Below are 15,236 nucleotides of genomic sequence, written 5' to 3' on the forward strand. Positions count from 1 at the left end.
AAAATACTCTAAATTCAATACAAGATAAACCGTCAAATTGGGGTTTATCAAGCAGCCGCGACCACCACCGGCCGAGCCCGCCTCCTTCTGAATTTGGTAAGACTCTGTTCTTTCACCTATGCTTCTTGATTTTGATTTTCTGAGGTTCTGATCTTGTTCTGTGAGCTCGCCTATTCTATGCTTGATTTTGGATTTTGATTTTCTAGCTGCTTCATGAATCATGATGAATATTGCATTGCTGCTTCTATTAGCTGCTTTTGTTTTGCATTGCTGCTTCTGTTTTGCATTGCTGCTTCTGTTACCTACTTCTGTTTTGCATTGCTGCTTCTGTTTTGCATTGCTGCTTCTGTTTTGAATTGCTGCTTCTGTTTTGCATTGCTGCTTCTATTACCTGCTTCTGTTTTGCATTGCTGCTTCTGCTACCTGCTTCTATTTGCTGTTTCATTATTTTCATCATCGCTGTTATCAAGGTTGCGAGAACCAGACCGGTCAATAAACCGGCGAGGCCACTGGTTCAATGGTTCACTGGTTCGACCGGGGTTCAACCGGGATTCAACCGGTTTAATTAAATATTAAATAAAATTATTAAAAAATTTAAAATAATCTTAAGTATATAAATTCAATGATCTCTAACTTAATAAAATTTAATATTTCACATAATAAATTATCCATTACTTAATATTAGAGGTTCACAAACAACTTCAAACATCAAAGTTTATAAGTAAACAAAAAATAAAACGTACATAATGACAAACCCATAATGTTCTACATTCAAAAGATACAATTACTAGCAAGTTTTCAACTAATCAAAGGTGCAACTCATCAAAAATCATAATTATCATTAAGTGTTCCAACATCTCCATCATAAACAGGTAATCCAAAGCCACCATCATCAGAAGTACCACCAAAAGAAGCTGTATTTGAAGAATCAGCACCATTAGGGAAATCCACATCAAGTTCCACATCTCCTCCATCTAATAAAATAAAATAGAAAACCAAGAAAAAATTAAATTTACAACTTTACATCAGATATTGAGAGGAAATGAAACAAGTTTTGCTATTTCAATCACCTGTAGGATATGAAGGCATAGCATTATCCGTATAAATTAAATTTTCAATGCCTTCGATGTCTCCATTAGTAAATTCAGGATCACTTTCATCCGGCATTACCCAAAAATCTACTGTGTCAATGCTTTGAATGTCAATTGGATCATAATTCTTCTTCTTGCGATGCATTCTAGATTGAAGGCGTAGATTATAAGTGACATAAACAATGTCACTTAGCCTTTGATGCTCTAATCGGTTCCTCCTCTTTGAATGGATTTGTTCAAAGAGGCTCCAGTTCCTCTCGCAGCCGGATGATGAAGATGTTTGATGAAGAAGACGAATTGCCATTTTTTGCAAGTTAGGAGCACTCCCACCATGTAGCCTCCACCATTCACCTACCAGAATATGTAATTCAACCATCAATTCTCATTCAATATTTAAAAAACATTCAAAGTAAATTGAACATAGAAATATAAATACTCACCAGGTTCAAGTCTCTTAATTGCTTTCAATGCACTTTCCCTTCCAAAACTTCCTTTTCGATCTCGATACAACTGTATCTCTTGCATTGCGGCAACCGAGTCATCGCAAAGAGTTTCAATATCAAATAAATCAAGCAAAGACCTCAAGATATTTGCCTTCTCAACAAACCCCTCACTATAGAAGTAATCTGGATTCAAAAAGTATGCTGCTGCATGGAGGTCACGCTTCAAATGCTTATCCCACCGCATTTTCAAGATACTTGTATAAGGTGTGTATGCAGATTTCCTATTTCTAAACATTGTCTTGATATTAATTTTGGCTCTTTGCATGCCCGCATACACGATACCCAGAGAAGGTTTCTCATCAGCATCAACAAGCCTCAATAACTTAATTAGAGGACCAACAAGCATAACAGTAGTAAAACAATCCTCCCAAAACTTACTATCCAAGATAATTGAACTAACCATCTTCCCATTGACATTCTTAGATAATTTATGAGAAGTGAAATATTTGTCAATCACCAATGATTGCAAGTCTTCTTTATGATCATATATACTTTTCAAAGTAATGAATACAGTAGCAAAACGTGTTACTCCTGGTCGAACAATTTCTTTCCACTCTTTTCTTTTTCTAAGCCATGACAATAAAATCATATGATTGTAAACAAAGACAGTCACTTTTGAAGCACGAGAGGCAAGGTCAGCTATATGAGGAAGACTTGCTATGTCTTTCAATATAAGATTGATGCAATGAGCAGCACAAGGAGACCAAAAAATGTTTGGATACTTTTCATGAATGAGTTTTCCAGCAGATACATAATTCGCAGCATTATCAGTAACCACATGCACAATGTTACTAGACCCAACCCACTCAATAACCTCAGCAAACAATTTAAACAAGGTATCGGCAGTTTTTATCATATCAGAAGCATCAACAGACTTAACAAATGACATACCAGCAGGACAATAAACTAGAAAATTAATTAACGTACGCTGCCTTTGATCAGTCCAGCCATCTGCCATCAGTGTACAACCAGTCCTTTTCCACGAGCTCCTATAACCTTCCACAAGCAACTGACACTCCTTCTTAAGATCGGCCAGCAAATGAACTCTCATTTCGTCATACGACGGTCCCTTGAAACCAGGTCCAATTGCAGCAACATCGTCCAAGGCAGGTTGAAAGTAAGGCGATTGAATTGCATTGAATGGAATCCGTGCATCAATGATCCATCTTGCAAGCCCCAACTTAACCTTGTGATTAACTTGTTTACTGGCCAAGACACTTTTCAAAGCTGGTTGAGAGCCTGGCATAGTCCTTTCCTTAAAATAACTTCCAATTGGAGTAGCAGCAATCGCTCTTCTCTTTCCTTTGTCTCCCATTGTTGCAGGAGTCGGAGGTTGTACAGGATTAGGTGCTTCACCCTCTTCTTCCGCTTGTGTTTCACTTTCCACATCATAATAATTAGCTGTATATTTTCTTTTTTCTGCCTTATTTTTTTGTTTTCCTCCAAAAGCCTTTTGAATTGAAGTTCAACATCTTCAGTTACTTTGTTACAAACTTTAATTTGTCCAGGGATCTTTGCAAGATGATATTTCATTCTATATATCCCCCCTCCATTGTAAGTATTCAAGCAGAAAATACATGTATATTGAGCCTTGTTATTTTTGTCATACTTCACTGTAAAATACTACCAAGCTGGATCAGATTTACCTCTGGATGAACCAGTTTGAGAATCTTGTGGCTGTGGGTTACTTTGTGATTGTTCCATCTATAACAATCAGAAAACCAAAGACCAGAAAACAACTTCAAAAAACCATGAAAATAATCAAAATATTCATCATGAAGCAACAAACAGAAGCAGCAAAACATATTCAAAATCAATAACAGCAATGATGAAAATAATGAAACAGCAAATAGAAGCAGGTAACAGAAGCAGCAATGCAAAACAGAAGCAGCAATTCAAAACAGAAGCAGCAATGCAAAACAGAAGCAGCAATGCAAAACAGAAGTAGGTAACAGAAGCAGCAATGCAAAACAGAAGCAGCAATGCAAAACAAAAGTAGCTAACAGAAGCAGCAATGCAATATTCATCATGATTCATGAAGCAGCTAGAAAATCAAAATCCAAAATCAAGCATAGAATAGGCGAGCTCACAGAACAAGATCAGAACCTCAGAAAATCAAAATCAAGAAGCATAGGTGAAAGAACAGAGTCTTACCAAATTCAGAAGGAGGCGGGCTCGGCCGGTGGTGGTCGCGGCTGCTTGATAAACCCCAATTTGACGGTTTATCTTGTATTGAATTTAGAGTATTTTGATGACCTTTTCTCGCATTTAACCTATGAATTAGCATGGTTTTGTAATCTCTCCCGTATTTGTGCTTAAGTGTAAAAACATGCTTTTTAAGCTTTATTTTGATGAATTCTAATTCCTCTTTGATTCCATAAGATGCCTTGATGTGTTTGCTAGTAATTCCAGGAGTGAAATAGGCTAGGCATGGATCAAAAGGAGCAAGGAAGGAAGCATACAAGTGGAGAGAAGCATGAAAAGTCAAAGAAGTGAAATCAGCCAAGCACGCGCACGCGCACAAGGCACTCGCGCGCACATTGCAGAATCGACCAGGGGCACGCACGCGTACCGTGCGCGCACGCGTCGAAGTCGGCACATGACTTCATTAAAGCAACACGTGCCTGGCGATTTAGAAGGGTTTCTGAACCCATTTTGGCGCCAATTGCTGATAGAAAGGAATAAAAGGATCAAGGATTGAAGGGGAAGACAATCTTGGAATCATTTTGAGCATCATTAGGATTAGGATTAGTTAGTTTTAGAGAGAGAAGCTCTCACTTCTCTCTAGAATTAGGATTAGGTTTAGGCTAATCTCTCTTCTTAGATCTAGGTTTAATTCATGCTTTGATTCACTTTTCCTTTATCAATTCTTAATCTTCTCCTCTTTCTCTTTCTAGTTATGTGCTTTAATAATTGTAATTCTTCATTTTGTTTTGGATAGATTGTTGTTTCTTTGTTTTCTTTCAATAATGCAATTTGAGGTAATTCATGATAATTGTGATTTCCTTGATTGTTGTTGTTAATTCTTTGCAATAATTGTTGTTAGATTTTATTCTTGTTATCAATTTACTATGCTTTTCTTATATGCCTTCCAAGTGTTTGATAAAATGCTTGGTTGGATTTTAGTGTAGGTTTTGTTCCTCTTAGCCTAGGTAGAGTAATTAGTGACTCTTGATTTATCTAATTCCTTTGTTGATTGATAATTAGAAGTTGCTAATTGATTTGAATGCCTCTAAAGCTAGTCTTTCCTTTAGGAGTTGATTAGGACTTGAGGAATCAAATTGATTCATCCACTTGACTTCCCTCCATGGTTAGAGGTTAACTAAGTGGGAGCAATGAACAATTCTCATCACAATTGAGGAAGATAACTAGGATAGGACTTCTAGTTCTCATATCTTGCCAAGAGCTTTGTTAGTTGTTAGTTTATTTTCTTTGCCATTTATGTTTCTTGTCTAAAATCTTAAAAACCCCAAATATAACTCAACCAATAACAAGACACTTCATTATAATTCCTTGGGAGAACGACCCGAGGTTTGAATACTTTGGTTTATAAATTTTAGGGGTTTGTACTAGTGACAAACAACTTTTTGTATGAAAGGATTATTGTTTGGTTTAGAAACTATACTTTACAACGAGATTTCATTAGTGAAATTCTAAACCGTCAAAAATCCAATCATCAAAATGGCGCCGTTGCCGGGGATGTTTCAATGGTGTTATGTTATTGGTTATTGTACATATGTGAATAGTGTGAATAGGATTGTCTTTTGCTTGTTTTCTAGTTTTTGTTAGTTTTATTTTGTTCTTCCACTATGAATTCTCACTTTGGCTATGAGTTTGGTTCTAATTGTGTTGTAGGAAATGTGAATTTCAATGATGACGCTCATTGTGGATGGAACACTCCAAGATGGGAAGAGCCTCAAGGAATTGATCACTCCTATTGGCAACAACCTCCGGATACTTATAGGTATAATTCTCATCCTAATGCATGTCAATTCAATGGCTATGGTGATTCCTTTTATGATAATCAACAACCACCATCATATGCCTATGAATCTCATCCTCAACATGGACCTCAACCATACTCACAAGCTTTTCCACATCAAGCACCTTCCTATGATCCATATCTACCATATGACCAATTATCCATGCCATATTCTTATGACCATTATGAGCAAGAACCCTTAGAACCACCACAACCCTATCAAGATTACTCCCAAGAACCACCTCAATACACACAATCTCCACAACCTTACCAAGAAGAACCACCTTCCTATTATGAACCCTCTCTCCAAAATGATGAGCCTTTCTACCCACCCCAAGCCCCAATAGACGATTCTCTCACTTTGTTACTTCAAGGACAAGAGGCCATGAAGCGGGATACACTTGAGTTTGTGGCCAACTTGACTAAGGTAGTGCACGCCGTAGCCTACCAATGTTTGAACACTCAAGGTACTCCCGTAGCCACATGCGAAAAACCTAAAGAAGAGCAAAGTATGAAGGAGAAATTGGACAATCCGGTAGAGAAGGAGAACCAAGTTTTGTGTTGGAACAATTGGAGGAGCCTATGATCATTGAAGAGAAGGAAGAAGTGGTCGAAGATTTAGGAGATGTTGAAAGTCCATGGAAATGTAGCATCATGGAGCACTCTCCCAATAAGCTTGATATTGATGTTGAAGAGGGTGCGCAACCTCCAAGGCATATCATCGTTGGAGACTTGGAAGAGGCTTATCAAGAGATGGATTCAATCATGGATGAATTTCTCTCTACAATAGAATCCTCTCCCATTGGACATGAAGTTGAAATTATAAAAGAATGTGCACAACCTCCCATACCCTTGGTGAGCAACGAAAAAGAGAGTGAATTGGAGGAGAGCTACCAAGAGGAAAAAGTTGGCATGGTGTATATCGAAATTGAAGAATATGAAGAGGTTGATCAAGAGATGGATTCATTCATCAATGAATTCCTATCCAAAATTGAATCACCTCCCATTGGGCAAGATGAAGTTCTTGAAGACAACACCAAGCCAAGTGAAAAAGGGGAAAAGGTTGAAATCGAGGAAGCTCGCAAAGAGGTGGAAATACACAAAAAAAAAAGCACAAGGAAGTAGACCTTGCATTGTCTAAGTGTGGGGAGGTCTCGCTTCCCAAGTCATCATCCAACACAACATTCAAGTGGGTAAAATTCTTATCCCTAAGCTTTACTTTCTCACTTGAATATGGTTTGATTGAAACGGATGGGCAACTTAGAGCTCTTTGTGGACTTAAAGGAAAAAGAGAATTGTGTAGTGGTTGGAAATTTGGTATAAAGCTCACTAAGATCAAAGCTTTAAGGTATAGGGATTATGATGGGACAAGAATCACTTTGTATGGATCTAGAAGGAAGAATGGGTGGACTAACGAGGATTCTATGTGTCGATCGCCCTTATGTCAACCACCCGTACGGGAAAATCATGAAACTCAACTCATGGATGGGTGTGAAGATAAGATATGGGATCCCGGTCCGCTAAGTGAAGACCATCTATGGGGACTCATATCTTGGGTAGAACTCTACCCTAGATTGATGAAGATGGTTGGAAATTCTGTCAACCAATTGAGAAGCAAAGATCCTTGGAAATTCAAGGATGAGTACAAGCACAAGCCACCATGACAATGAGTCTCTCAACATGTCCAACTTAAGGACTTAAAATAAAAGTGCTAGGTGGGAGATACCCCACCATGGTAAACTCTTTCCATTCTCTTTTAATTTTGCTTAATACGTGATTTGAGTTGCCATTGTAGGTAGATGTCTCATATAGATTTGTTTGAACAACTTAATTGTTAGCATAGTCACATGTATGTTGTGTTTAGTAGTAGATAAATAATATCAAATTGCATTTTTGTGAATTGTATGATGGTTGATTGAATAAAGAGTTGTGAGCAGTATAGGGAGCACCTGAGCACAATTTTTCTGCTTAAAGAGTCATGAAAAAAAAAGGGGGGGTGGACGCACGCGCACGATGTACGCGCACGCGTCCATGAGCGGATGCATCATCACCCAAATTCCAGAGAGTTGGGCCTCTCTTGGGCAAACACTATGCCCCGAACCCAACACAACCCACGCTGACGCGCACTACGTGCGTGCGCGCCGCTCACGAGAGCAAGGAAGCACGCGGACGCACACCTGCCGCGTCCGCGTCGATCTGCTGCTGCATCTTCTGAGCCAATATCCAGAAAGTTGCGCTGGATCTGGGCCAACTTTGAGCCCCCAGCCCAACTCGTCTCATGCGGACGCGCACTCGCCGCGTGCGCACCCATATGCTAACAGGAGGAAAGAACGCGAGCGCACGCGTCGCGCTTGCGCGCTTTATGCTGCACTACCAACGTACGCGAATGCGCACTTGCCGCGTGCGCGTCCCCTATATGATGCCGCCACTCCAGGCTATTGTCCAGAGAGTTGGGCGTGCGTCAAGCCCACTCTAAGCCTCTAGCCCAACTCAATGTACGCGTGCGCGCGCTCTACGCGCACGCGCACCTTTAGAGTTTCCCCATCCACGCGTGAGCGCGCTGTACGCGCACGCGTAGGTCCTTAATCTCATCAATGTATGTGGACGCGGACGGTGCGCGCCCGCGTCGATTCAAAAGAAGGGGATAACCCTAATGCGTGAAGAACACTGCGCAGTCGCGCACCCTTCTTCTTCTCCTTTCCCCCCATCTCCTTCCTCTTCCCTCCTTCAACCCCCGCCACTAACAGCGGTCGCCGCCACCACCACCTAACCTTCGTCCGCCGTCTTCATCTCTCACTTCCAATCTCTCATCCCCTTTCCCCCTCGCTTCTTCCCCCATCTGACCTCCCTCTTCTTTCCGCATCACCGCCGGCCACCACCGCAAGGCCGCCCACTCTCTTCCTCCATCAACAGTTCTCTCTCACTCTCTCCATCTCTCAGCTCCTCTGCCCCACCGCCACTCCACCCCTGTCTCTCACTCCCTCGTCACTGCTGGCAGAACCACCACTGTTCCGCTGTGACCGCCATCCTCCGCGGCGGTGCTCTGCCCAGCTCATTTCCCTGCCGCCCCTACTTCCCACTTCCATTTCTTTTTACTCTGCTCCCAGGTTCCATGCTCCAACTCTACTTTCTGTTACCTTTTCGTTTCTGTTAGCTACTGTTGGTTTTTTGTTAATAAGTTATAATTGAAATTTTGCATGTTAGGTTAGTTAGAAATAATTGCGATTAGGTAGCTAGGACTGGATAGAGGATTCTAGGCCTGATAAGTGCTCCGTTTGTGCATATTTGCTGTCTGTTTACTTAGGTGTTGTATGCTGATTTTGGGTTGCTATTTTATGCACATTGTGTTGCCTGCATGCTGTACCACTGCTGTTATACTTGATTGATGTTGTATTCTTGTTGCTTTTGCTATGTTGCTATCCGGGAACGTCCAATTTTAAGCCGAAATGCTGCCCAATTTTCAAGAAATCTATTTTCCTTTTAGTCTCTATTGTAATTTGGGCTAATTTCCGTTTCCTTTTGACTTCCCAGATTTGCACCAGTCATTGTGAACATGAACCACAACTTCTCTTTTATTTGAGCCTAAATATCATCATACCACTAATCCACCTTTCTAACTTACTAATTCCTTTAACCATTTAACCTCTACTCACATTTAACCCTCTTTAACCATTCTTTCAAACGTATGATGCTATTATTGCTTAATGAGTAAGAGTTGTTAACTTTAGTGAACTTTGCATTCTTGGTTTACTTGTTCACTTATGCTTACTTGTTACCAATTCTTTTCAAGTTCAGTTCAACATAATGATTGTTTATTAGTCAATTGATATCCTGAACATGCCTTCTTGGTTACATGCTAAGTGTTTCATTGCTTATATTCTATCATATTTTTTTAGGATGTCGAATAAAGGAAAAGCTATAGCCACTACCTCCAAGAAAAGAAAACATTCTACACCCTCTATCCCCTCCACTTACAAGAATTATGCTAAGAATCCATTGAATGATGAAGAAAAGGAAAATCAGTTGCTACCCTCTACCGATCCAACCAAGTTTTCAAATCTTTACTGTGAGCTTCGCTTCCAAAAATATCGGGCGACGAAGCTGAATACTGAGAAGAAATTGCTCCTACCTAATGATGTGAGACGAGCCATTACTAGTCGCATCCTAGAGTTGGGTATCGACTTTGTTGATAGAGATTTGGGAGATATCAACATTTCTTGGGTTAAGGAATTCTATTGCAACTTCTTTCGTCCCACTTTGGATTCAGTTCAGGTGAGGGGTAGAGAGATTATGCTCACTGAGTTAGCCATAGAGAATTGCAATGCCGATATCTCACTGATGGCACCTGCGCTCATCAGCAGGCTGAGTTAGCTATTCACAGCATGACCTTTGACTATGAGGCGCTTAGGCACGTGATTGGTTTGCCGGATGCCACTTGGGTCATGGATGCGACCAATACTTAGCCTAAAGGGATGCTCTTTGCTCATCTGACTCGAGAGGTCAAGACTTGGCAGATAATATTTGCTCACTACGTCTTACCCACCAGTCACTTTTCTGAGATCCCTATGGAGATGCTACTTTGATTGGCTGTGTGATGGAGGGCAAGGAAGTGTATTTTCCTCGATTGATTCGGCAGTGTATGTGGCGAGCACATATTCGTGGCCTCCTTCCATTTCCCACCTTGATTACCAGTATGGCCACCTTGGCTGAGGTCCCCTGGTTGGATGATGATGTGACACCACCACCCCAGACGGCAATGACAAGGAGGTTACTATTCCTTGGGGTGGTTGGGTGCACGAGAAGCCCCCGGCTAGATGCCGATCTAGGGCTAGAGCAGTAGTAGGGACAGCTAGCCCTTCAGCAGCCCCATCTTCTTCTACAGCAGCTCCATCTTCTTCGACAGCCCCTTCTTCAGCACCTGAGCCGACTTACCTACTGGTTCAGCATCTGTTTCGGTTTTTGGAGCACGAGAAGCGCTACATCAGGCACCGACTGGATCGTATGGATCAGGCACTCATCTCCCTGGGCACTGAGTTACCTCCCCTTCCAGACTCTTCAACCTCCGATGAGCAGGGTCATCAGGAGGAGGATGCTGACGCACCACTTCAGCAGGATGCACCTCCAGCTGCACCTGCCACCACAGAGACTCCGCAGCCTCATGAGGAGCTGGTCCCACAGCCTCAGCCAGAGTCAACACCTACCGTTGTACCTTCTCCTGATCCTCCGGTTTAGCATCGAGGACGATGCTCGATCTTAAGTGTGGGGAGGTCACCGGTAGCATCATTAGAGGACCGGTGAACATTTTAATTATGCTGCCTAGTATCTCATTTTGCATACCTTTGTATATATTTGATGCACTTTGAGTTTATTTTGGATACTCTTACTATTTTGGTTCGTTTTGGATACCTTTACTGCTTATTTTGGATTTTTAGATGTTTTGGATGATAGATTCCATACTTTTAGTTGGATTTTTCTTTATACATTTGTGCATATCTTCTTTTGTATATCTTCCTTTTTAGTTTGTGGTTGTGATTAGAAACCATGTTTGAAATTGCAAAAACTTAGTCACCCTTTTCGCATAAGAAATTGGTTTTAAGTGAAAAAGAAAAGGGTAAACTAAGGAAAGTTTTTTTGAATTTCTCAATCACAACAATGCTTAGTCAAATATTGAGATTTTCCAAGAAAACTTACTTATAGGGCACCAACCCAATTGGTTGAAGAAAAATATTTTGAGGTAACTTGCTTGAATTTCATATTGTGTGGATCATGTATTGAGCTAAGAACACAAGCTTATGAGACTTGAGCCTATTGATGTGGTTACATTTTATAACCACTTATTTTCCATTCTTGTGTGCAATTGTTCTCTTTCTGTGATTGTGATCCTTAATCTGCTTGATTCTATATGTCCATTTATTTCTTGTATTCATGCATTTGTATAATTGAGGCCATTATTTCATTAGCCCACATACCCAAATAGCCTACCTTTTACTCTCCATTGTTAGCCAATTTTGAGCCTATGCTTAACCAACTTATTCTCATTTTAGCTCATTACAAGCCCAAGGCAAAAAACCAATGAAAGTCCCTTGTTTGGATCTTTGATTAGCCTAGGCTAGTGAGAGTGTTTATTATTCAAAGTTGGTGAGGCTTGGGAACATTGAATGGGATAAAAAGGGTGGTACACTTTCATATTTAGGAATTGGGAACATATTCATGTATTGATTGAATGTATAAGACCTTATGCAATTGATGTCCTTGTAGAAAGTATAAAAAAAGGGAAAATAAAAAGAGAAGAGAAAAATGAAAAGAAAAGAAAAAAATAGAAAAAGAAAAAAAAGAGAAAAAGAAAAGTAATAAAAAAGGGACAAAATGCCCCAAAGTGAAGTTCAATAGAAGGGAATCAATGCATAAGCGTTATGAATCAAGGAGTAAGATGCATGAATATGTAAGAAAAAAAAGTGAAGAATGGGTAGTTAGAGTAGTTTGAATTTGTATAGGTCATTACATAGTTAGGTGGGAAAGTATATGCTAATCCAAGATCTAAACTCTAGTCCACTTAACCATAAATGATCCTACCTTGATCATAACCCCATTACAACCTAAATGAAAGACCTCATGATGAATGTATGCATGCATGGAATAAGTGTTGATTATTAAAAGAAGATCAATTTTTGGAAAGCATGATTAGAAGAGAATTGAGTGAATTAACCCTTAAACACTTGAGTGAATATAGCGGATACACATCCGGTGAGGGTTCAAAAGTTCAATCACATGTGTTCACTCATATTATCTATATTCTTGCAAGCATGAATTTCTTTTGATAATTCAATACAATTGTGGTTTGGACTTGATTCCTATTGCCCTAGCTATTGTGCTTATACATGTCTCTTGGGAATTGATATGTTTGGACTAAGCATTCCCACTTGCTTTAGATAATTGCATTTAGATAGGTACATATAGTTTAGTTGCATTTAATGAATGTCTTACCCCTTAGTTCCTTCTTATTTTAGCATGAGGACATGCTAAGGTTTAAGTGTGGGGAGGTTGATAAACCCCAATTTGACGGTTTATCTTGTATTGAATTTAGAGTATTTTGATGACCTTTTCTCGCATTTAACCTATGAATTAGCATGGTTTTGTAATCTCTCCCGTATTTGTGCTTAAGTGTAAAAACATGCTTTTTAAGCTTTATTTTGATGAATTCTAATTCCTCTTTGATTCCATAAGATGCCTTGATGTGTTTGCTAGTAATTCCAGGAGTGAAATAGGCTAGGCATGGATCAAAGGGAGCAAGGAAGGAAGCATACAAGTGGAGAGAAGCATGAAAAGTCAAAGAAGTGAAATCAGCCAAGCACGCGCACGCGCACAAGGCGCTCGCGCGCACATTGCAGAATCGACCAGGGGCACGCACGCGTACCGTGCGCGCACGCGTCGAAGTCGGCACATGACTTCATTAAAGCAACACGTGCCTGGCGATTTGGAAGGGTTTCTGAACCCATTTTAGCGCCAATTGCTGATAGAAAGGAATAAAAGGATCAAGGATTGAAGGGGAAGACAATCTTGGAATCATTTTGAGCATCATTAGGATTAGGATTAGTTAGTTTTAGAGAGAGAAGCTCTCACTTCTCTCTAGAATTAGGATTAGATTTAGGCTAATCTCTCTTTTTAGATCTAGGTTTAATTCATGCTTTGATTCACTTTTCCTTTATCAATTCTTAATCTTCTCCTCTTCCTCTTTCTAATTATGTGCTTTAATAATTGTAATTCTTCATTTTGTTTTGGATAGATTATTGTTTCTTTGTTTTCTTTCAATAATGCAATTTGAGGTAATTCATGATAATTGTGATTTCCTTGATTGTTGTTGTTAATTCTTTGCAATAATTGTTGTTAGATTTTATTCTTGTTATCAATTTACTATGCTTTTCTTATATGCCTTCCAAGTGTTTGATGAAATGCTTGGTTGGATTTTAGTGTAGGTTTTGTTCCTCTTAGCCTAGGTAGAGTAATTAGTGACTCTTGAATTATCTAATTCCTTTGTTGATTGATAATTAGAAGTTGCTAATTGATTTGAATGCCTCTAAAGCTAGTCTTTCCTTTAGGAGTTGATTAGGACTTGAGGAATCAAATTGATTCATCCACTTGACTTCCCTCCATGGTTAGAGGTTAACTAAGTGGGAGCAATGAACAATTCTCATCACAATTGAGGAGGATAACTAGGATATGACTTCTAGTTCTCATATCTTGCCAAGAGCTTTGTTAGTTGTTAGTTTATTTTCTTTGCCACTTATGTTTCTTGTCTAAAATCTTAAAAACCCCAAATATAACTCACAACCAATAACAAGACACTTCATTACAATTCCTAGGGAGAACGACCCGAGGTTTGAATACTTCGGTTTATAAATTTTAGGGGTTTGTACTAGTGACAAACAACTTTTTGTATGAAAGGATTATTGTTTGGTTTAGAAACTATACTTTACAACAAGATTTCATTAGTGAAATTCTAAACCGTCAAAAATCCAATCATCACTGTTGTGGATAGTTGTGGGTGGCGACGAGGAGGCGGGCTCGGCCGGTGGTGGTCGCTGTTGCTGTCGATGGTTGTGGGTGGCGACGAGGAGGCGGGCTCGGCTGGTGGTGGTCGCGGGCTCGGCTATGGTTGCCTTGGTGGCCTTGATGGCTGTGGGTGGCTCTGGACGCTGGCGCCGAATCTCATTTAGGTTAGGGGAAAGGGGAAGAAAAGGGAAGAAAGGGGGGAGTATCAGATTAGGGTTAGTGGTTTCGCGAACAGCTTTCTCTTTTTTTTTTTTAAAAAAAAATGCCAAAACTACGTCGTTTGGCATATGAATTTGCAAACCACTGAACCGCAAAAAAATCGGGCGATTCTTTCAGTTCGCCGGTTAACCGCCGGTTTGACCGGTTTTTTGGCCGGTTTTTTGCCAGCCGGTTATTAGTGTTACCCGGACCTGTTAGGTGATCGGTTCCCGGTTTTTCCGGTTGAACCGGCCGGTCCGGTCCGGTTTTTAGAACCATGTTTAAAATAGTAAAATAAAATAAAGTCCAGAATATTAAGAGGACAAGAAAAAAAGATGAAAACTTTTTATTTTAAAATTTGAAACTAAAAAAATAATCTTTTTACCAACAAGTTGAAAAATAAAGATTTTTAAAAATATCCAATCAACAAAAATTTAAAAAGTTTTAATTTTTAAACCAAATTTATTCTATATTTGGGAAAAAATAGCACTATCCGGTGAATAAAAAAATATTCTTGAAAAAAATTTAGGATTTCAAAAGACAAAATATTTTATTTTTTTGAATTTTTAAATTTAAAAATTAAATTTTTTTCTTTAAAATAAAAAAATAAAATAAAATCAATAAATATTACGAAGACAAGAAAAAAAGATGAAAACTTTTTATTTTTAAGTTTTGAAACTAAAAAAATAATCTTTTTACCAAAAAGTTGAAAAATAAAGATTTTCAAAATTATCCAATCAACAAAAATTTAAAAAGTTTAAATTTTTAAAACTAACTTATTCTATATTTTTGAAAAAATAGAACTATCCGGTGATTAAAAAAATAAAAGATATTCTTGAAAAAATATTTAGGATTTCAAAAGACAAAATTTTTTATTTTTTTGAATTTTTAAAATTAAAAATTAAATTTTTT

General features: G+C 39.1%; 1 protein-coding gene across 1 annotated transcript; it reads right to left on the reverse strand.

Moving 5' to 3' along the window:
- Nucleotides 1-822: 822 nt before the first annotated feature.
- LOC114926168 (uncharacterized) lies at nucleotides 823-8,439 on the reverse strand. Its single transcript, XM_029296729.1, has 6 exons — nucleotides 8,348-8,439; nucleotides 3,398-3,638; nucleotides 3,241-3,298; nucleotides 1,532-2,962; nucleotides 1,071-1,442; nucleotides 823-974 (listed from the first exon to the last, which is right to left on the reverse strand). Exons 1-6 carry the CDS (start codon nucleotides 8,437-8,439, stop codon nucleotides 823-825), a joined length of 2,346 nt encoding a protein of 781 aa, XP_029152562.1.
- Between the last annotated feature and the right edge of the window lie 6,797 nt (nucleotides 8,440-15,236).

Source organism: Arachis hypogaea, unplaced genomic scaffold, assembly GCF_003086295.3.
Source record: "Arachis hypogaea cultivar Tifrunner unplaced genomic scaffold, arahy.Tifrunner.gnm2.J5K5 arahy.Tifrunner.gnm2.scaffold_21, whole genome shotgun sequence".
Taxonomy (NCBI): Eukaryota; Viridiplantae; Streptophyta; class Magnoliopsida; order Fabales; family Fabaceae; genus Arachis; species Arachis hypogaea.

Coding starts and splice junctions, on each gene's coding strand:
- LOC114926168 (XM_029296729.1), bottom strand. CDS start 8,439: ATGCGGAAAGAAGAGGGAGGTCAGATGGGGGAAGAAGCGAGGGGGAAA. Junction 3,639..8,347: donor GATGAAGACGGCGGACGAAG/GTTAGGTGGTGG, acceptor TTGATTTTCTAG/CTGCTTCATGAATCATGATG. Junction 975..1,070: donor TATGCCTTCATATCCTACAG/GTGATTGAAATA, acceptor TTATTTTATTAG/ATGGAGGAGATGTGGAACTT.